Source organism: Ahaetulla prasina, chromosome 8 (assembly GCF_028640845.1).
Source record: "Ahaetulla prasina isolate Xishuangbanna chromosome 8, ASM2864084v1, whole genome shotgun sequence".
Lineage (NCBI taxonomy): Eukaryota > Metazoa > Chordata > Lepidosauria > Squamata > Colubridae > Ahaetulla > Ahaetulla prasina.
This window is the reverse complement of record NC_080546.1, coordinates 53,235,291-53,255,417: the sequence shown is the minus strand read 5'-3', so window position 1 is coordinate 53,255,417 and position 20,127 is coordinate 53,235,291. Positions and strand designations below refer to the sequence as shown.

General features: G+C 45.3%; 1 protein-coding gene across 6 annotated transcripts in view; it reads right to left on the bottom strand.

Moving 5' to 3' along the window:
• DCTD (dCMP deaminase) overlaps positions 1–20,127 on the bottom strand; it is a 117,378-nt gene that overhangs the window by 5,841 nt on the left and 91,410 nt on the right. For 3 of the 6 annotated variants that reach the window (XM_058192848.1, XM_058192847.1, XM_058192849.1), the window contains one exon: positions 17,152–19,876. The exons of 1 other annotated variant lie outside the window; for it this stretch is intronic. In XM_058192848.1, the coding sequence (XP_058048831.1) occupies positions 19,702–19,876 (175 nt within the window). In that variant the 3' untranslated portion in view covers positions 17,152–19,701. Of the gene's footprint in view, positions 1–15,473; positions 16,372–17,151; positions 19,877–20,127 lie in introns of those variants that run through there. 2 more of the 6 variants (XR_009156279.1, XM_058192851.1) reach the window with 2 other exon arrangements.

The window sequence follows — 20,127 nt, the reverse complement described above, 5'->3', positions numbered from 1 at the left end:
ATTAAGATTAGACAATATGAGTACAAAGTTAGAGCTTTTGCAGATGATGTAGTGGTTACGTTAATGAATCCTATAAATTCAAGTAGATTTTGTTGGAAGTAATTGATAAATATGGAAAGGTATCAGGATTTAAAATAAATCAGAATAAAACAAAAGTGATAATTAAAAATATGTCTATACAACAGAAACAAAAACTAGAGGAAATGACAGGATTTGAGGTAGTAAAAAGGTTAAATATTTAGGGTCTATATTAGCTCATCGAACAAGAAACTTTATAAGAATAATTATGACTTGCTATGGCAAAAGTTCAGAATGATATGAATGGCTGGAAGAAATTGCAGTTATCCCTATTGGGAAGGATTGCTATTAAAATGAATGTGTTACCTAGATTTTGTTTCTGTTCCAGATGATACCTATAATTAAAAAGGATAAAAATTTGGAAGATTGGCAGAGATTGCCCTCACTTCCGCCATATCTGCCTCTCCCACTAACCAAACAGATGGAACCACCCTCATCATCAGGAACATCACCCTCCCCCAGAACCCTCGGACCTATTAAAACCCCGCCGAGAGCACGCACAGTGACTGGCCCCTCCCTCGGCGGACTACCCCCAGCACCCGCCCTTACCCTCCCTCCCCTTAAAAATTCCCTATCTAAAAATCCCCACAGGTTCTTTTTACGCACATGCCACCTCTGTGGGACCCAAGACCTGTCATTGAGGCTGGCCCTCGATAATGTAGGGGGCCATTCCTGCGAGGCGGGGGCACCTCGCAGGCGCAAGAGTTCAATTGAGGAATACCGCATAATAAAAATCGGCGAAACGATGGCTCCATCTCGAAATTGGCTAAAAAGATAATATAAAATTAATTCTCATTTAAGGACGGACATATAATAATACAAAATAGACAGTCATGATGGTATCTCCTGGACACTATCCGGACCAAGGTCTTAATTCGGTCCGATAGAATAGAATAGAATTTTATTGGCCAAGTGTGATTGGACACACAAGGAATTTGTGTGCATATGCTCTCAGTGTACATAAAAGAAAAGATACTTTCATCAAGATACAACATTTACAACACAATTGATGATCAATATATCAATATAAATCATAAGGATTGCCAGCAACAAGTTATAGTCATACAGTCATAAGTGTAAAGAGATTGGTGATGGGAACTATGAAACGATTAATAGTAGTGCAGATTCAGTAAATAGTCTGACAGTATTGAGGGAATTATTTGTTTAGCAGAGTGATGGCCTTCGGGAAAAAACTGTTCTTGTGTCTAGTTGTTCTGGTGATGAATATGAGCTCTTAAGTGCAGGATAAAATAGTATGAGAGAGTCCAAAGCCAAGTCCTCAAGATGAGAGAAAGGGTGGGGTTGGTGTTTCATTTCCATCAACGATGTAAATTGCTGTCTCCCAGACAAGTCTCCCCTCAGTTCCTGATAACCCACAAAGGGGTAAAAAATGGCCATAAGAATCACAAAAGGCCAGGAAACTGTTGTGTCTTGCCCGCCCTCAGAGCAGCCGGGGCCTTCTTACCTGCTCCCGCACACTGAGGAATGTATGCCTCCCGGTCCCAGTCCTGGCTCCATGCCCACACAAACTGCAGAAGGAGAATCTCCCTGCCCCAGCCCTGACTCCATGCCCAGGCAAACGGAGCAGCTAGACCCCTCCCCCTCCTCCACAGCAGGTGAGCCTGAGGAGGGTTTATTACCAACAGCTGATTGGTGTGACCCTCGCATCAGAAGATTGGAGAGGCGGAGGCTACAGAGGGAAGGGAGGGGCAGGCCTTAATGAGTGCTGAGTCATGGAGCCACACCCCATGGCCTATATAAAGGATCTACTTTCTGGCAGTCTCTGAGTCAGGCAAAAGTCAAACTTATCTTGCTGAAGTCACTTACTGGTCTCCTGCCTGCTCTGGGACTTTGGGCAGAGCTGCAGAGGCACGCCTGATTCGGATTTCCCGGACCCAGCCGTCAGCGGAGGAGTGGGACACGACATCTTGCCTGACTCCTGACACATCTACAAGATGGATCAGCAACAGCTGGCGCTGATTGTGCAGCAGCTACAAACAGACAACCAGCAACTGCAACAGCAAGTCGCCCAGCTGACTGCTCAACTGGCTGCTGGGAATGCCCCAGCAGTCCAACCTCCTCCTCCTCCTCCTCCTCAGCGCCACAGCCCGGTACCGGTGCCGGAGAAGTTCTCAGGACGGATGGAGATGTTCCCGGCCTTCATGGCCCAGTGCCAGACCTACATGGCAATGCGGCCGGGGGACTTTCCAGATGACCGGGCCAGGGTGGCCTTCGTGATGAACCTGTTGTCTGGCCAGGCTGCGCAGTGGGCCACGCCCTTGGTGCTCAGGGACAGCCCCTTGCTGGCGGACTACCAGGGTTCTGGGGGCAACTACGCCTGATGTATGAAGACCCTGTGCGGGCCCAGACGGCTGCCTGGCGCCTCGGAGAGATCCAACAAGGGCCCCGCCCCCTCCGGGAGTACATCGCGGAATTCCGGTTGCTGTGCCATGATTCGGACTGGAACGACACGGCACTAGCGGGCCGCATTCAAGAGGGCCTTTCGGAAGAGCCCCAGTACGAGCTGGCTCGGGTGGAGGCGCCGCGGACCCTCATTGACCTGGTGCCCCTCTGCCTGCGCCTCGACACCCGTCTCCAGCAACGCCCATCCTGTCGCCGCCAGCAACCGTCAAAGACCGTCGCCCTCCCTCGACCCGTGCCGACCCGTCCGGGCCACCCGCGCCGTGGCGCCGCCGAGGAGCCCATGGAGTTAGGGCAGCCAGGCCTCGCCTGGGCCCAGGAGCGGAGCGGGCGCCAAGGGGCTGTGCTTGTACTGTGGGAGCCCGGCCATTTCGCCGCATGCCCCAGGAAGCGGCGGAGCACGTCGCCCGTCCCGAATCCCGGCCTGGCCAGTCGGGAAACGGGGCAGGCCCGGCCCAGGGGAAACCCTAGGCCGGGCACGGACCAAGCCCCCGCCAGACATGGCCGACGTGGGCCCCGGGCCCCCTCGGCACCTGATTTTGGACACCCGGGTGTGGGTGGGTGACCGGCCGGAAGGGATCCCGGCACACGCGCTGGTAGATTCGGGGGCCACCACGAACTTTATGGACCGGGCCTTCGTGGACCATTTTGGTGTCCCCTTGGTTCCGGTAGACCCTCCGATGAGCGTCGAGACCATCGACGGGAGGGAGCTGGTGGCCGGACCCATTAACCGCCACGCAGCCCTTGCGCCCCGCCATCGGGGACCACGAGGAGGCGATTCGCTTCTACGTGACGGCGGACCTCCACTTCCCAGTGATCCTCGGACTGGCCTGGCTGCGGACGCACGACCCTCAGGTGGCCTGGTCGCGGAACGCCATCTCGTTTCCCAGCCTGCAGTGTGTCGACCACATCCGCCACACCTGCGCCGGCCAGGGCGTCTTCCCCCCCGCCGGCGCCCTGCCCCCGGGGCTGCAGGGCTTCCCTGGCGTCTTCAGCGAAAGGAGGCGGACCGCTTACCCCCGCACCGGCCCTACGACTGCCCCGTGGACCTGCAACCCGGCGCCCCGCTGCCCACGGGGCGCCTGTATTCCATGTCCGAGCCCGAGTTGGCCGCCCTCAGGGACTTTCTGGACAAAAATCTGGCCCGAGGGTTCATCCGGCCTTCCAAGTCCCCTCTGTCGGCCCCGGTCCTCTTCGTAAAAAAGAAGACGGGGGATTTGCGCCTGTGTTGCGACTACCGCCGGCTGAACGCCATCACGGTGCGGAATCGCTACCCCCTGCCGCTCATCCCGGAGCTGATGGACCGGCTGCGGGAGGCCTCCATCTTTACCAAGCTCGACCTCCGGGGGGCCTACAACCTGGTGCGGATGCGTGAAGGGGACGAGTGGAAGGCGGCGTTCGGCACCCGGTACGGACACTACGAGTACACGGTCATGCCGTTCGGGCTGACCAACGCCCCCGCCGTCTTCCAACATTTTATGAACGATGTGTTCCGGGACATGTTGGATCGGTTCGTGGTGATCTACCTGAACGACATCCTGGTCTACTCCCGGTCCAGGGAAAGTCACCTCCAGCACCTCCGCCTGGTCCTGCAGCGCCTGCGGGAGCACCAGCTCTACGCCAAGCTGGAGAAGTGTTTTTTCCTCCGGTCGTCCATTGAGTTCCTCGGGCACATCCTCTCACCCGAGGGGATCGCCATGGACCCGCGCAAGGTGGAGGCCCTGAGCAGCTGGGAAGCCCCGCGTCGGGTGAAGGATGTCCAGCGGCTGCTGGGCTTCGCCAATTACTATCGGACCTTCATCCCGGGCTTCGCCACGCTGACGGCTCCGCTCACCCAGCTCCTTCAGAAGAAGGTCCCGTTCCGGTGGGGTCCCCCGCAGGAGGAAGCCTTCACGGCTCTCAGGAAGGCTTTCGTCACGGAGCCCATCCTGCGACATCCCGACCCGCACCGGCCTTTCGTGGTGGAGACGGACGCCTCCAACGTCGCCCTCGGAGCGGTGCTGCTACAGGCCCCGGCGGATGGCGGCACTCTTTTTCCCTGCGCGTACTACTCGCGGAAGCTCAACCCTTCCGAGCGCAACTATACCATCTGGGAAAAGGAGTTGCTGGCTATCAAGGCCGCGTTCGAGGCGTGGCGGCACCACCTGGAGGGGGCCCGGCATCAGGTGGAGGTCCGAACGGACCATCGGAACCTCGAACATCTCACCACGGCTCGGAAGTTGAACCAGCGGCAGATCCGTGGTCGCTGTTCTTTGCCCGGTTCAACTTCCGCGTCACCTATATCCCCAGTGGCCACAACCGGAGGGCGGACGCCCTGTCCCGTAAGCCGGAGTACCTGAGCGCCCAAGACCCTCTTCCTCCACGGACTGTACTGCCGGCGGAAGCCTTGGCCGCCGCCCGGGAACCGGTGGACTTACGGGCCCAGGTGCGAGGCGCAGCCCCAAGACGCCTGGTCCCAGCAGCGGCGAGCGGAGGCGGGCCCCACGTCTCCGTGGACATTGGAAGACGACGTACTCAAGTTCCGGGGGCGGTTGTATGTGCCCACGGGGCCGCTCCGGTCCCTCGTCCTGACCCAGTGCCACGACAACCCTGCCGCGGGCCATTTCGGGTTTTTCAAGACTCTCAACCTGGTAACGCGGACCTTCTGGTGGCCCCGGGTGCGGCATGATGTCCATGCCTATGTGACGCCCTGCGTGCCGTGCCGGCAAGCCAAGGCCGCCACGGGGCCCCTCCCGGTCTCCTCCAGCCCTTGCCGACTCCTGACAGACCCTGGGGCGATTTCCATGGACTTCCTGACGGACCTGCCGCCCCTCGGGTTCACCACGGTGCTGGTGGTGGTGGACATGCTCACCAAGATGGCACACTTCATCCCGTGCCGCGGGCTGCCCACCGCCACCAAGACGGCCCGTCTCTTCTTGCAGCACGCCTTCCGCCTCCACGGCCTGCCGGACAGGGTGGTGTCGGACCGTGGGGTGCAGTTCACGGCCCGCTTTTGGAAGAGCCTGATGGCCGCATTGGAGGTGCAGGTGTGCCTGTCGTCGGCGCACCATCCGGAGACCGACGGCGGACGGAGAAGATCATTGGTGTCCTGGAACAGTACCTCCGTGCTTCGTGAACCAACAGCAGGACAACTGGGCGATTACCTGTCCCTGGCGGAGTTCGCATTCAACAACTCCCACCCCACCTCCACCCAGACCACCCCGTTCCTGGCCAACTTGGGGTACCATCCGCGGCTCTTCCGTCTGGCGCCCCCGGACTCCCCGGTTCCCGAGTCACAGTCCTTTCTCTCCGAGTTGCACGCGGTCCAGCAGATGGTGCGTCGGCAGCTGAATCGGGCGAAGGAGGACTACAAGCGGTCGCCGATCGTTCGACGGGCAACACCCCGCTGGTGGTCGGAGACCGCGTGGCTCTCCACAGCATCTCCCGTCCGACCGCCGGCGAAGAAACTGGACCACCGTTCATCGGTCCGTTCCCGTCGGCGGTCATCAATCCGGTGGCCTACCGATTGACCCTGCCGCGTTCCATGCGGATCCATCCCGTCTTCCATCGGTCCTTGCTGGTCCCTGAGGCCCGCCGTCTCCCTCCGGCGCCCGGCGCCACCCGTCGCTGTCGACGAGGACGGGGCGGAGGAGTACGAGGTGCACAGCATACGCGACTCCCGCTGGCTGAAGGGGCGCGTCCAATACCTGGGGGCGGGGCAAGGGTACGGGACCGGGGTCACCTGGGGCCATGCCTCCGGCGTCACGCCCGGACCTGGTGCGGGCCTTCCACGAGCAGAACCCGGCCCGACCGCATCCCGATCGTCAGCCCCGGGGGAAGGGCCCTGCGGTGAGGGATAGTGTTGTGTCTTGCCCGCCCTCAGAGCAGCCGGGGCCTTCTTACCTGCTCCCGCACACTGAGGAATGTATGCCTCCGGTCCCAGTCCTGGCTCCATGCCCACACAAACTGCAGAAGGAGAATCTCCTGCCCCAGCCCTGACTCCATGCCCAGGCAAACGGAGCAGCTAGACCCTCCCTCCTCCACAGCAGGTGAGCCTGAGGAGGGTTTATTACCAATAGCTGATTGGTGTGACCCTCGCATCAGAAGATTGGAGAGGCGGAGGCTACAGAGGGAAGGGAGGGGCAGGCCTTAATGAGTGCTGAGTCATGGAGCCACACCCCATGGCCTATATAAAGGATCTACTTTCTGGCAGTCTCTGAGTCAGGCAAAAGTCAAACTTATCTTGCTGAAGTCACTTACTGGTCTCCTGCCTGCTCTGAGGACTTTGCTAGGACTTTGGGCAGAGCTGCAGAGGCACGCCTGATTCGGATTTCCCGGACCCAGCCGTCAGCGGAGGAGTGGGACACGACAGAAACTGTCGATGATATCACAGTGTCAGGAACAAGAACAGGCCAGGAACAGACCAGGGTAGCTCCAGTTGTCTTACTCTCTGCCGGCCTCAGGCAGTCGTCCGACAACCAGCTCCAAATTCGTCCAGCCATGCCAGCCAGGGGTCGCTCCATCTCCATCGCCAATCCCCTGAAATGTCCGGGTCCAGAACGATCCAGAGACCAGGTCTCTCCAAGTCTCTCCAAAACCTCTAGGAGGCCTCCCAGAAAGGCCAGGCCTCCCCCGAGGGGCCGAAGGACCGGAGGAAACAGGGACGCCTAAAAGGAAGTAGAGGCCGTAACAGGCCGTAGCAGGCCACAGTAGGCCGCAGTAGGCCGCCAGGATGAATAAAGGCCGCAGAAGAGTAAATCGATGAAACCTTCGTGGCCAAAGCCCCATGATGGAAACAACCAAAGCAGAAGCAGAAGGTGGGAAAGTGGCAAAAGCTGTCCAAAACGCCAGAACTGCTGCTGCTCCAATTCACCACTTCCCCCCCCGCTGCAGTTCGAATTCGCAGCCGGGGGAAAGGGCCCAAAACAGCACGGCTGGAGTAAAAACAGGCCGGCTCACCACCCCCGCCGGTGCCACAAACATGGCCGCCGCCATCCGCTGCTCACCTTCCCAGATCCGTTCCCGGCAACCGTGGGGCTTAAGAGATCCGAAAACCTCTCCCACGGCTGCCCGAAAGATAGAACAGCAGATCGGGGGCATGGGCGGCTAAGCAGGCGACCAGGGGCGCTGCCTTCTCGATGGAGCCGCGAAAACCGCCGACGCCGATCCTCAGGGCGCTGCCATCTTGCGCATGCGCAGGGTGTGTCTCTTGGTAATAAAAATATATATAAAATTCCATGATACAGATAATAGCTAATATATAATAATGTAAAGCAATAAAAACAATAAAACTTTTAAATCTAAACTATGTAAATCCTTAATAAGTACCTAATTTTATTAAGTAAACTTTATTGGGAAATGTTCTAACTTGCTTCTAGAAGGCTAAGGAGTGCCTGAGTTAATCTAATTTACTAGAGGAGACTATTCCACAATACAAGCACATGTTGTGTCTTGTCCGCTCTCACCGCAGCCGGGGTCTGCTTATCTGCTGCCAAACACGGAGGAATGTATGCCTCCCGGCCCCAGTTCTGGCTCCATGCCCAGACAAGCTGCAGAGGAGGGGGCACCTCCCGGTCCCAACCCTGGCTCCATGCCCAAGCAGGCTGCAGAGGAGGGAGCATCCCCCGGCCCCAGCCCTGGCTCCATGCCCAGGCAAACGGAGCAGCTAGACCCCTCCCCCTCCTCCACAGCATGTGAGCCTGAGGAAAGTTTACTTCCAACAGCTGATTGGAGTGACCCTTGCATCAGAAGATTGGATAGGCTGAGGCAACAGAAGGAAGGGAGGGGCAGGCCTTAATGAGTGCTGAGTCATGGAGCCACACCCCATGGCCTATATAAAGGATCTGCTTTCTGGCAGTCTCTGAGTCAGGCAAAGTCGAACTTATCTTGCTGAAGTCACTTACTGGTCTCCTGCCTGCTCTGAGGACTTTGCTAGGACTTTGGGCAGAGCTGCAGAGGCAAGCCTGATTCGGATTTCCCTGACCCGGCCGTCAGCGGAGGAGTGGGACACGACAGCACATCTTCTTAGCCTGCTAATTTCATGGCAGTACAGAATTACAAGTAATTTTCCACAAAATGTTTTTATTGGGTGGGACTGTTCTAGTTGAAGAAGGCAGTCCTGGTGGTACCTCTTCCTCAAACCATTTAACAGTCTTTAGCCGTGGTGGTGAATCTATGGTACATGTGCCACAGGTGGCACACAGCGCCCGCTCTGTGGGCAGGCAAGCGGTCGCCCCAGTTCAGCTGCACTGTTCATGCACGCACACCTCCCGCTGGCCAACTGGTCTTCAGGACTCTCCCGTACATGTGTGGGGGCGAGGCGCATGCAGGGGCCCATGCATGCATGCATTGGGGGTGAAGCACATGTGCAGGGACAGCACATGCATTGCATTTTGGGGGTTTGGACGCGCTTTGGGTGCTCAGTCCAGAAAAGGTTAGCCATTATTGCTTTATAAGGTACAATCAACAATTTAAATTGCACCTGGAAATCTCTTGGTAATAATTCAGAGCCCACGATATTGGTGTAATGTACTTTTATTAGTTTTAGTAGAAAAATCTATGCCTGAAACACTAGAGAAAACTAGAGCACATCCCAGTCTGTCTGAACAAGCATCAGACAGCACTGTTAAAGGAACTAGGGTCCTCCAGCCAGGGATGAAATGCTACCGGTTCGCTCCAGTTTGGGCGAACCAGTAGTAAAAAAAACGCTACTAGTTCAGGTGAACCGGTAGTTAGCTGCCGGTTCACTTGAACCAGCAGTTTAAAAAGCTACCAGTTCAGGCAAACCAGTATTTCCGATGATCAGCTGTGCAGCGGGGTTTAGCTTTGTTAGAAAACAGGAAATCTTGCTTTCTAGCAAAGCTAAATCATGCGCCACAGCTGATCCCCCCTTGCTTCTACTTACCTTCCCAAGCCTCCTTTTGGTGCGTACTGAGTATGTGCGCAGAGCACGCATTTGGCGCATGCTTTGCATGCACATGCAGCGTGTTTAGGGCACGCTGCGTATGCACATGTAGTGTGCATTTGGCATGCAGCGTGCATGTGCAGCCAGCGAACTGATAGCAAACCGTTTGAATTTCACCACTGCCTCCAGCTGCGGTATTTGAAAAAGACTTCCAGGATATTGTGATAGAGTGTTCTTTATTTCATCATGCTCAAATAAATAAATTCCTTTTGCATTGCAAATATATTTTGCAAACGAATACATATTGGTATGATGCAATTTGATATCAATTTTTTAAACTTATCAAGAACTTCTTTCCTGTAACCTCTCTACCTTCCAGAAATACGAAATTCAATTTTGCATGCTCCGCATTGAATTGTTTCTGAGCTTCGTACAATTGCATTCTACATTGCAAATGGTTGTTCAGTTGGCATAAATTGAAATAAGTAAGATAAAGGATGTTGTTTTAATCTAGGAAACTACTCAGTGAAGTGCTTGCCATGTTTTTATGTGCAGGTTTCATTAAAAAGCCCAGGTATTATTAGGTTTTGCATTATCAGTAGCAGACTTATTAATGCTTCATGAACAAATGAAAAGAGCCATTGAATGTCTATTAAAGTGTAACAAAATTACCCCAACAAGGAAATGGTTTCATAGCAAAGGTATAACAATTAGTAGCTATTTAGATCAAATATTTTACATCTACCTTAACAATGAATTATTTCCAGATCCACTTCCATTAAGGTACCCATGTTACTAACTGAGATTGAAAATAAATTTTCTTCTCCTGTTTTCTCTAAATCCAGTATTGCAATAAATAGCAGAATGGAGAATGGGGGAAAATCTGTATATATAAATCTGTGTGTGTGTGTGTGTGTGTGTGTGTGTATGTATATGTACTGTATAATGTATACATACTTCCATATTCTCCAGGATAATTAGAAGGTAGACTATAAATGCAATGTGTGGTGTTCACTATGGTGGTGATTACTCATTTAGGCATAAAGGTCATCATTTGAAATTGCACCATCATTAGTGATGGATATTCATACCCAGTTGTAAGGCACCTTTAAGAGAGAAAGTTTCTTTTGGACAACTTTATTTAGAATAGAGTGGCTCTGGAAGTAGATGTCCAAATTACATTTGCTAGGGTGATTTAGGTTATGTAAGAGACAGCTTTTCCAGCCTGTTACTCCTCACATGGTGACTATATCAGAAAGCCACAATAGATATTTTTCTTCTGTTTGTTTGTGTATTGTTTTTTAATGGATTGTAGAATTTTGGAGTGTTTCTGTCTCATCATCTTTTTCCTCCGTCCTCTCTTTTTTCTTTGCTGGATAACAAATAGCACTGAATTCAACAAATGCATACAAATGGCCTCCATTACAATTTTAATGTCCTCATGGAATTGGAATGAAAGAAAAGCTTAATATAAATCTTCTTTAAATAACCAGAACATTAATTCAGACGGGGACCTCACCACCAAGGCTGAGCTGGAGAGTTCACCGTCTGCTGTCCTTCTCATAAATTAATTGAGGTCGCTTGGTGAACAGCGAATCCTGGAAGGAGCGTATCTGTCAAGATTGCAGATTGCTTTTTTTTCCCTCTGAGTTTGCAAAAAGTCACAACTTACATTACCTTCATTATGTCAATAAGAATGGCTTTCCAGTTGGAAAGAAATGTGTGCTTTATTCCGTGAGGCCCAAGATTTATAGAAAAAGCAATTTCCTTTCACAGCCAAGTCACAACAATTCCCATCCCCACACAAAAAATGTCATTTCACGTTTCTCATTGTCACCTTTTTCTGACAAACGTATATTCTTTCAGCTTCATGTGTACTGAAGAATTGTGACATTTAATGGCCAAGTAAGGTTAATCATAGGTGAGTGCATATACTGGATGGATATTGCTAGGAGAGAGGTATCCTCTGGCTTCAGAGAAATTGAATGATCTGGGTATGTGATCTGATGTCTCACACAATTCTGCAAACACGGGGAGCTAATATTTCAATTCCATCTTGGGAGGCTGAAAATCCACCTCAGAATGTTACAATACCCAAGGACTGCGACCTAAAAGATGAGGAAGGTAAGAGATACATATCACGCCCTCAAGTCCTCGTAGGCTGCTGCTTCTCTTCCTGACTTTCACCACCACTGTGCACTTTCAGGCAAGTGTAGAACAGCTTCTGGGGTAGCTTTAATTTATTAGTTTCTGTCACAATCCTGAACATTATGTGCACTGACCTTGTACTTGGATACGTGGATGCAAATAGGCAGTTTTCTCAGGGCAAAGTGCTCTATTAGCATTCATTAATGCTAATGTTACTCCTCGATATAACATAAAACTCTTAATGCCAAGTTATTTGCTGAGGAGCAATATAAAAATTGCTACTCCACAGCGAGTCTAAGCCACCTGCTGATCCAAATCAGCAAGGAGATAATGAAGTGCATGTCTGCTTCCTTTCATTACATAGTGACTCTCTGAAAAGAACTGCAGTTCCAAGGCTGTCTCCTGAGGCTTTATGAGAGGCCTGAGACAAATGAGTTTCCTCCCTGTCTTCCTGCAGGCCAGAATTGTTTGATCTCACTATCCAGTTCTCAGAATGGCTAGTTTAATTTTTTTTACTTCTATATTATTTGATTCCTTTTTCCACTGCTTCCTTACAGAACAGCCACATTCAAATAAAAGCTCTTGTTTTCTTTTGCCCGTGGCTTCTTTCTGGTCGATCTGAGTACTTTCTCTATAACTCCCAGGGAAATGCCCTTTTCTGTAAATTACTCTGAACTCTCTGTTTTAGTCAAGTGTGGATCAAGTTATTATCACAGGCACATAAGCAAGATGAAGCCACTGGTTTTAGAACTTAGCAATGGACCTCTTTCTTTATAGTTATGTAAAACTTAGTTTGATTCTTCCTCCAACTAGCACTGACCCAAAGGCCAGAAATAAAGAAGAAGGAACTCAAACTAAACTTGTATTTCCCCTGTTTCATTGTTTTATGTTTTAAGGCTTATGAGATCAAGTCATTACAGTTAGCGCATACTGCTAAGTTCACAGAGATAGGGAAGGACAGGTAAGAGAGAAATTTGTCACTGAGTGGAAATTTCAGTCTGGATCTTCTCAAATACATAAACTACGGGAGTTGTCCCAAAGATACTTTTTTCAAGAGGGAACTGAACTTTGTTTTTCTTTGAAGACATTTCATTTCTCATCCAAGAAGCTTCTTCAGCTCTGGAGCTGAAAAAGCTTCTTGGATGAGAAACAAAACGTCTTCAAAGAAAAACAAGAAAATCTAATTGCCTCTTGAAAAAAAGCACCTTTGGGACAATCATGACCTGGATGACTGACAATCTCCATAAGGACTAGAGTAGTTATTCTGAACAACTAAATTTGTTTTGGAATTTCTTTTATAATTTTTGGCTTAGCAGTAACCAAAGCCAAAATATATTACATTTCTTCATAAGTTGCAGCAAACAATATCCCCCTTTTGTCCAAGATGCACTGCTGCATAAACCCCATATATATATACTTTCCTCCAATATGAATTTCATACTTTTTGACTTATTAAAGGACAAGGAAACCTGACATTTCCATATCCCTGCATCTCTACCTAAGGGTTATCTGTTATAGAAGCATGCCTCAGCCTTGGCAATTTTGAGATAGGTGGAGACTTCAACTCCCAGAATATAGGAAAAACCTGAAGTCAAAAGACTTTTTATCTCCATCCTGGCAAACTTAGCTTGTTTACTTAGGATTGTTTTTAAAATTAAATTTTCTCCATTCCTGTTTTGTGCTATAAATTCTGAGAGGAGTTATCTTGTCTGCTTTGGCAGGAGATATATGCTTCACAGGTGCTGTTGGCAAAGACATGTCTAGGAGGGGCACCCTTTCTGCCATGGTGCCTGACCCTGCTGGCCTTTCACAAGGCTTTGAAAACTTGGTTTTGTGTCTGGACCTTTTGCTTCACTTTGTTGAGTGTCATTTTATGATACTTGAATGCTGTTTGCTTTTATTTTTACATTGTGTATTTTATGTGCTTTATCTATTTTATTACAAATCACCTAGAGTCACGTATGTGAAATTGGCAGCTATATTACTCAAGTAAATAAATACAAATACACACATACTCCAGAATATCTGTGTATGTTCAGTGACTTGCAAAACCCACAGAATATTGAGTGTCAGTGGAAAAATAAATACAAGGGACGAAGAGAAAATTGGGGTTCCACTGGCTTGCAATATTCCTGTACTGACATGGCTGACTGGCTGTAATATAGTTTGAATAGAAGGATTCCTACATTTCTTCTTGTTGTACAATTCTTATAATATTTAATTCCTAATACTAACATAAAAAAACAGAATGGTAAAATACTATAGGTGGATACCAATTTATTGAGGGCTGTTGTAAATTGTCCAACTCTTTGTGGTTTGATATTGCATAGTATTGGTTTTAGTTAGTTTGTAGAATTACATAACTTTGTAGAGCAGAAATATATGAATAGATGTAAATCATTCATTTGGAAGGTATTTTGAACGTTCTTAAGCTTACTGAACAACTAATGTTGTTGCTATTACAAGAACAAAGAATATGCTAACAACTCTGTTTTTTCCTGTTTAATGCCTTCTATCACCATGAAATAGTGGAGTGTAGCAGCTATGTGTGATGTGAACAATATTGCCAAGTTACTGCTAAATACAAGTGACAGAGTTCCTTAAGTTAACAGTACATTGGAGATAGCCAATTGATTTAGACTACTACTTCTTATTTTAATTGCTTACAAAACACTAACAAGCTCTGATAAGATTCAGCCCCAGCTGTGATGCTTTGTAGCTTCACATCATGATGCTGCATTTTCTCACCATGACTCTGCATCATCATGCCATGAAAGTAATTACAATACTATTTATTTATTTTATTGCAAGCACTAATATTATTCCCAGTACAATATTTAACAGTTTGAACAGTGCTTGTGTTTTTAAATGTAGATCATCAGGTCTTCAGAATGAGCATCAAATAAACATGATAGTGAGAGCAAACAAATTTTATTCAGGAGTCGTGTGGTTGCTGAGTTTGGAACAATTTTTACTGACCTTGTTGATTTGAATTTATATTGCTTTGGGTTTTCATTATGCTGTTTGAATATGTGCTTATGTATTTTATTTTATCACATTTGTAAGTCACTGTAAGACGCCTTTGGATTAGTCAGCATGATATTAAATATTAGAAATACAAATGTAAATACTGTTTTACTTGCAATGAATTTAGCACAGCAGCCAAATTGTTGGCGAATATGCCTAAAAGCTGAGTGCATGTTTTCTGCAATCAGTTTTCATATCTGAAACATGAAATGTAATCAAACATAATATGGTATCTAAATCAAGACACAAACATATTTTCAGCAATATTAGCAATTAGGCTTAGCACAATTGCTAGTAAATATAGAAAGAACATTAAATCTTTATTAAAAGACGTTTGGTTTCTGAACCAATAAGAAGGGCATTAAATAAAACCTTCCCTGGTAAAAGCCTTTAGCTGGATGCAGCTAAAGAATTTCAGATCTACATTTCTAAACTTATTTAACTAACAATTACAGCACCATAAAAGAATAAAGGTGAATCCATTTCTTTAGTAAAACTATATAAACACATAATATTAATGGGTCTATTATAATTAGGGAACATTATAAAGTTTATTTGCTAGAGATGTGACAGCCTCATCGAAGAAAAACTTCAAAATAATCATGGAAAAAAAAATAAAGTACATAGAAAGACACAGAGCTAATAATTGGAGTTAATAAATTAAAATGTATGGATTTAAATATGGAATCAAAAGATGTGGATGATCAAACAGAATATATTGTATGAAATAAAAGTTTAAAATACTTAAGGTTTTCATTCTTTCATATCACCAAGTTATTAAAATTAATTTCAACTCTTTTATAAATCAAATCATTAAAAAAATCAAGTATAAACAAATAACAATCTAGGAAAGATTTCAGTCATAAATATTAAATTATTACCCAAATATTTATTTTAGTCTCTTCCTGTGCATATTTCCACATAATAATTGGCAGGCAGGTAAAATATTACAAATACTAGATTAAATAAAAAAGCTATATATAGCTATTTAGAAAATCAAAAGGTGTCCCAAATATTACATCCTATAATGAAGTATCCTGTTGAAACAATTCATTATATTAATTTTTTTTTTTTTATTGGCCAAGTGTGATTGGACACACAAGGAATTTGTCTTGGTGCATATGCTCTCAGTGTACATAAAAGAAAAGATACGTTCATCAAGGTACAACATTTACAACACAATTGATGATCAATATATCAATGTAAATCATAAGGATTGCCAGCAACAAGTTATAGTCATACAGTCATAAGTGGAAAGAGATGGGTGATGGGAACTATGAAACGATTAATAGTAGTGCAGATTCAGTAAATAGTCTGACAGTGTTGAGGGAATTATTTGTTTAGCAGAGTGATGGCCTTCGGGAAAAAACTGTTCTTGTGTCTAGTTGTTCTGGTGTGCAGTGCTCTATAGCGTCGTTTTGAGGGTAGGAGTTGAAACAGTTTATGTCCAGGATGCGAGGGATCTGCAAATATTTTCACGGCCCTCTTCTTGATTCGTGCAGTATACAGGTCCTCAATGGAAGGCAAGTTGGTAGCAATTATTTTTTCTGCAGTTCTAATTATCCTCTGAAGTCTGTGTTTTTCTTGTTGGGTTGCAGAACCGAACCAGACAGTTATAGAGGTGCAAATGACAGACTCAATAATTCCTCTGTAGAATTGGATCAGCAGCTCCTTGGGCAGTTTGAGCTTACTGAGTTGGCGCAGAAAGAACATTCTTTGTTGTCCTTTTTTAATGATGTTTTTGATGTTAGCTGTCCATTTGAGATCTTGCGATATGATAGAACCCAGAAATTTGAAGGTTTCTACTGTTGATACTGTTAATAAATTGATTCTACTGTTAATAAATGATGATAAAGAGAAAAAATAAATATGGAGCTAAAATAAGGCAGCACAACTTATGTAGCCTTCCTTTTCATCACTTAAAGAATATACTAAGACTTTGTAGCTCATCAGTATATGGAATAACTGTATATATGTATGTGTATATATACATATAAAATCAGTGGCATCCGGGCTACTTATGTAATGCCATATAATCGTAATATATCCTTAAACTGTTGCTGAAGATTCAAGGAAAAACCATTCACTTACATTTACAGTAGAATGACCCAAATTGCTGGAGCTTCAGTGTGGGGCTTAGATGTTTCAGAGCATGTCTCAGACTCCTGCCCTAATAATGATATCTAGTGGGTATACTAGTTAACCCAATAACTAAGTTCAGACAATGTATCATTGCAACATTGCCCAAATGTTAAAAACTTTGCACGAGTTTCTTTCCAACTAGTTGTCAATGCAAATGTAGCTTTATGATTTTATTTACAGATTCTAAAACACTGAGGCTAAGGAATTGCTTGTATTGCTTTCTGTTAAGCATAATATCTTACATTAGATTATCAATCAGAAGGTTTGGACTTCAGCTTCAAGCTGAAACATTGGCCAAACAATTAAGAACATGAACACTGAAAACAATGCAGTAGATCAGGGGTCTCCAATCTTAGTAACTTTAAGGTTTGTGGACTTCAACTCCCAGAGTTCCTCACCCAGCAAAGCTGGCTGAGGAACTCTGGGAGTTGAAGTCTACAAGCCTTAAAGTTACTAAGGTTGGAGACCCCTGCGGTAGATGACTATTAGGATATTGGTACATAGTGCAACATGTCCAAAAGATACAGAGCTTGTATAATACCAGTGCAACATTGCTTTCATAAGTTGCACCTTATTGACCTTCCCAATGGAAGCACATTGTAGAGTTTTATATATTGGGTGATTTGATTGAGCCATGCAGGTTTATTACGAAACATTTCAAATTTTTTGAAGTGATGTTAAGCCCAAATTGTAAGAATCAGTCAACAATGTAATGTCTCTTTTGAAAATTCTATGTTGCTCATTTATTCATCATTACTTTGTAAAGTCATGTTTCTAATAAAAAAATAAATATATTGTGTTCTCATATGTGTTACATGATAATAATAGTCATCAATATTCAAGACAATGATAAAAAGTAATAAATGGGGGAAAACTCTTTGAGTAGTTATATTATACTATAGAAGTTATTATACTTTGAGAATTATAATGTGCTTAACAGATTTGGCAAAATTATCATTAATTTTAGAAGTGTTAATGTCAACTGTCCAGCTAGCAAATCCAAAAAAAAGAACTCCTGGGATATTGTTCTTCCCAAAAAGTAAAACTTTAAAGATAGAACTTTATTAGAATCACTCTTGATAATTATATACATTTCTTTCTCAATTGGTAAGAAATAATCCATATTATTATATCAACTTTTTCAGAGATTACAGCAAAAATATTTATAGAAACACCTATACGTATATTATTATATACTATATTATATATTATCATATAATATTATATATATATATTATATTATATATTATTCATCATATAATTATGTTTTTATCTGGCTGTAAACCACCCTGAGTCCTTCGGGAGAAGGGTGGTATATAAATTTAATAAATAAATAAATAAATAAATAAGTCAGGGAATCATAATAAGGAAGCAGAAGGGAAGAGAAAAGGAGCCTGCCCTTTGTATCCAGTGCTGTCTACATTACAAGGTTGTCAAGTTATGCTAAAAAATTCAATATGGTGGCCATGATGGTTTAATCAAACTTCTGCTTGATCATCATCAAGCAGTTGATCATCACTGCCATCTAGCCATCACTGCCATAATGAACTAGCACAGAAGATCAGGGGAGGGGGGGAACTAGAAGAATTAAGTTTTAACTACAAGAACTAAAGTGTATTACTCACTGGTATACTCCTAGTATTTTTCCAATGGACTCCTTCTCCATTGCATGCTGTTATAGGTAGTCCTCAACTTACAGCAGTTCATTTACTGACTATTCAAAGTTACAATGGCACTGAAAAATGTGACTTATGACCGTTTTTCACAATTCCAACTTTTGCAGCATCCTCATGATCATGTGATCAAAATTCAGATGCTTGGCAACTGGTTCATATGTATGACCATTATTTTGCCCAAGATCATTTTGTTGACTTTGCTTGCGACCTTCTCACAGAAGTCAATGGGGAAGCAAGGCTCATTTAACAACTGGATTGCTAACTTATCAACTGCAATGATTCATTTAACAACTGTGGCAAGAAAAGTCATAAAAAGGGGCAAAACTCACTTAACAGCAGAAATCTGGGGCTCAGCTGTGGTTGTAAGTTGAGGACTATCTGTATTATTCTTATAGCATTGGATGTTGACTTGGTACAGCAGGACGAGTCTTATATTCTGTTCAAAAAATACGTATCAGGCATCACTAAGCACAGATTAATTATATTCCAACTTTTGGGACGACAGTTAACATGTGTACTTATGCTCTGCAGATTCAAAGCACATTAATAGACCACCTCAAAAAGATATCAGAATATTTGGTTTAATTTAAATAGTCCATAGCCTTCTCTTCAGAGTAATGGCTCCTATCTGATGCCAAAATAGTATTTTGGGGATGCTGCCAAATTAGCTAATAGACCTATGGTTGTGCTTTTCAGTGCAGACACGATTTATATTTATAAAAAGCCAAGGAAGAGGGCTTTGGGCCTTTGCTTCGAACTATAATGAGCAAAGCTTTTTTTAAAAAGCTATAGCATTCATTAAGAAACTACAAAACAGGGGCGTAAGGATGCTCAATCAAATTGAGCAGAATAAGTTTTTAATATTTCAGGACTCCCCTCTCCCCAGAATGTTTTAGCTCTTTAGGTTATCCTTAATGTATTCGTTGCCAAACATGGTAACTATATTCTGGCTACATTGAAATTATTTAGAACTAATTAACTAGCCAGGTTTTATATAAATCTCAAATTGGTATTTATAAGGACTATCAACCTCTATGGGTTGTATTTGTCAGACTTTTTAAGTGCTTTATTTAGGATGCTCCCTGGGTATTTCAAATATCACACTGCCTATAGAAACAGGGCTGGTCTCATTGATGTTAGAATTTTGCTCTACCATTTATATTTTTGGTTCTACTTTTCCCCAAAACCCATGCCAGTACCATCTCTAGTTAAGATGACTTTAAATCCTCAGATAACATTAGTCAAAGTTAGTAAAAGTTATTCATTTATGAATCCAAGGGGAAAAACACGATTGGTTTTTTGTCTATAGTAGTTTGTTTTCTTTATTTAGCAGCATTTTTGAAAGTAAAGCCAGGCATTGCAAAATGTTGTTTCTATGAGCAAACGTGAGCTTAAATGGACTTCAGAGGATGGTAGAGGACAGGAAAGTCTGGAGGAACGTTGTCCATGGGGTCGAGATGGGTCAGACACGACTTTGCAACTAACAACAACAACGAGCAAACTGTAAAAAAATCAGAGAAATTATTTAGATCATAAGTTTTGTTCTTTAGGTAGAGACAGACGAGAACTGTCTACAAAAATGAAAAATTCTGTGCCATAGCAATCACCCCCCAGAAGTCTTACTAGTGGCGCCCACGGTTCTCATATTAGCTTGTAACATTTTTTGCTACTTTTTACTATTAATGATATTAATATTGTCATTACTGTTTTACTTTCTTCCTCTTGGTTTTTATACTTGGCTCTTAGTAGCAA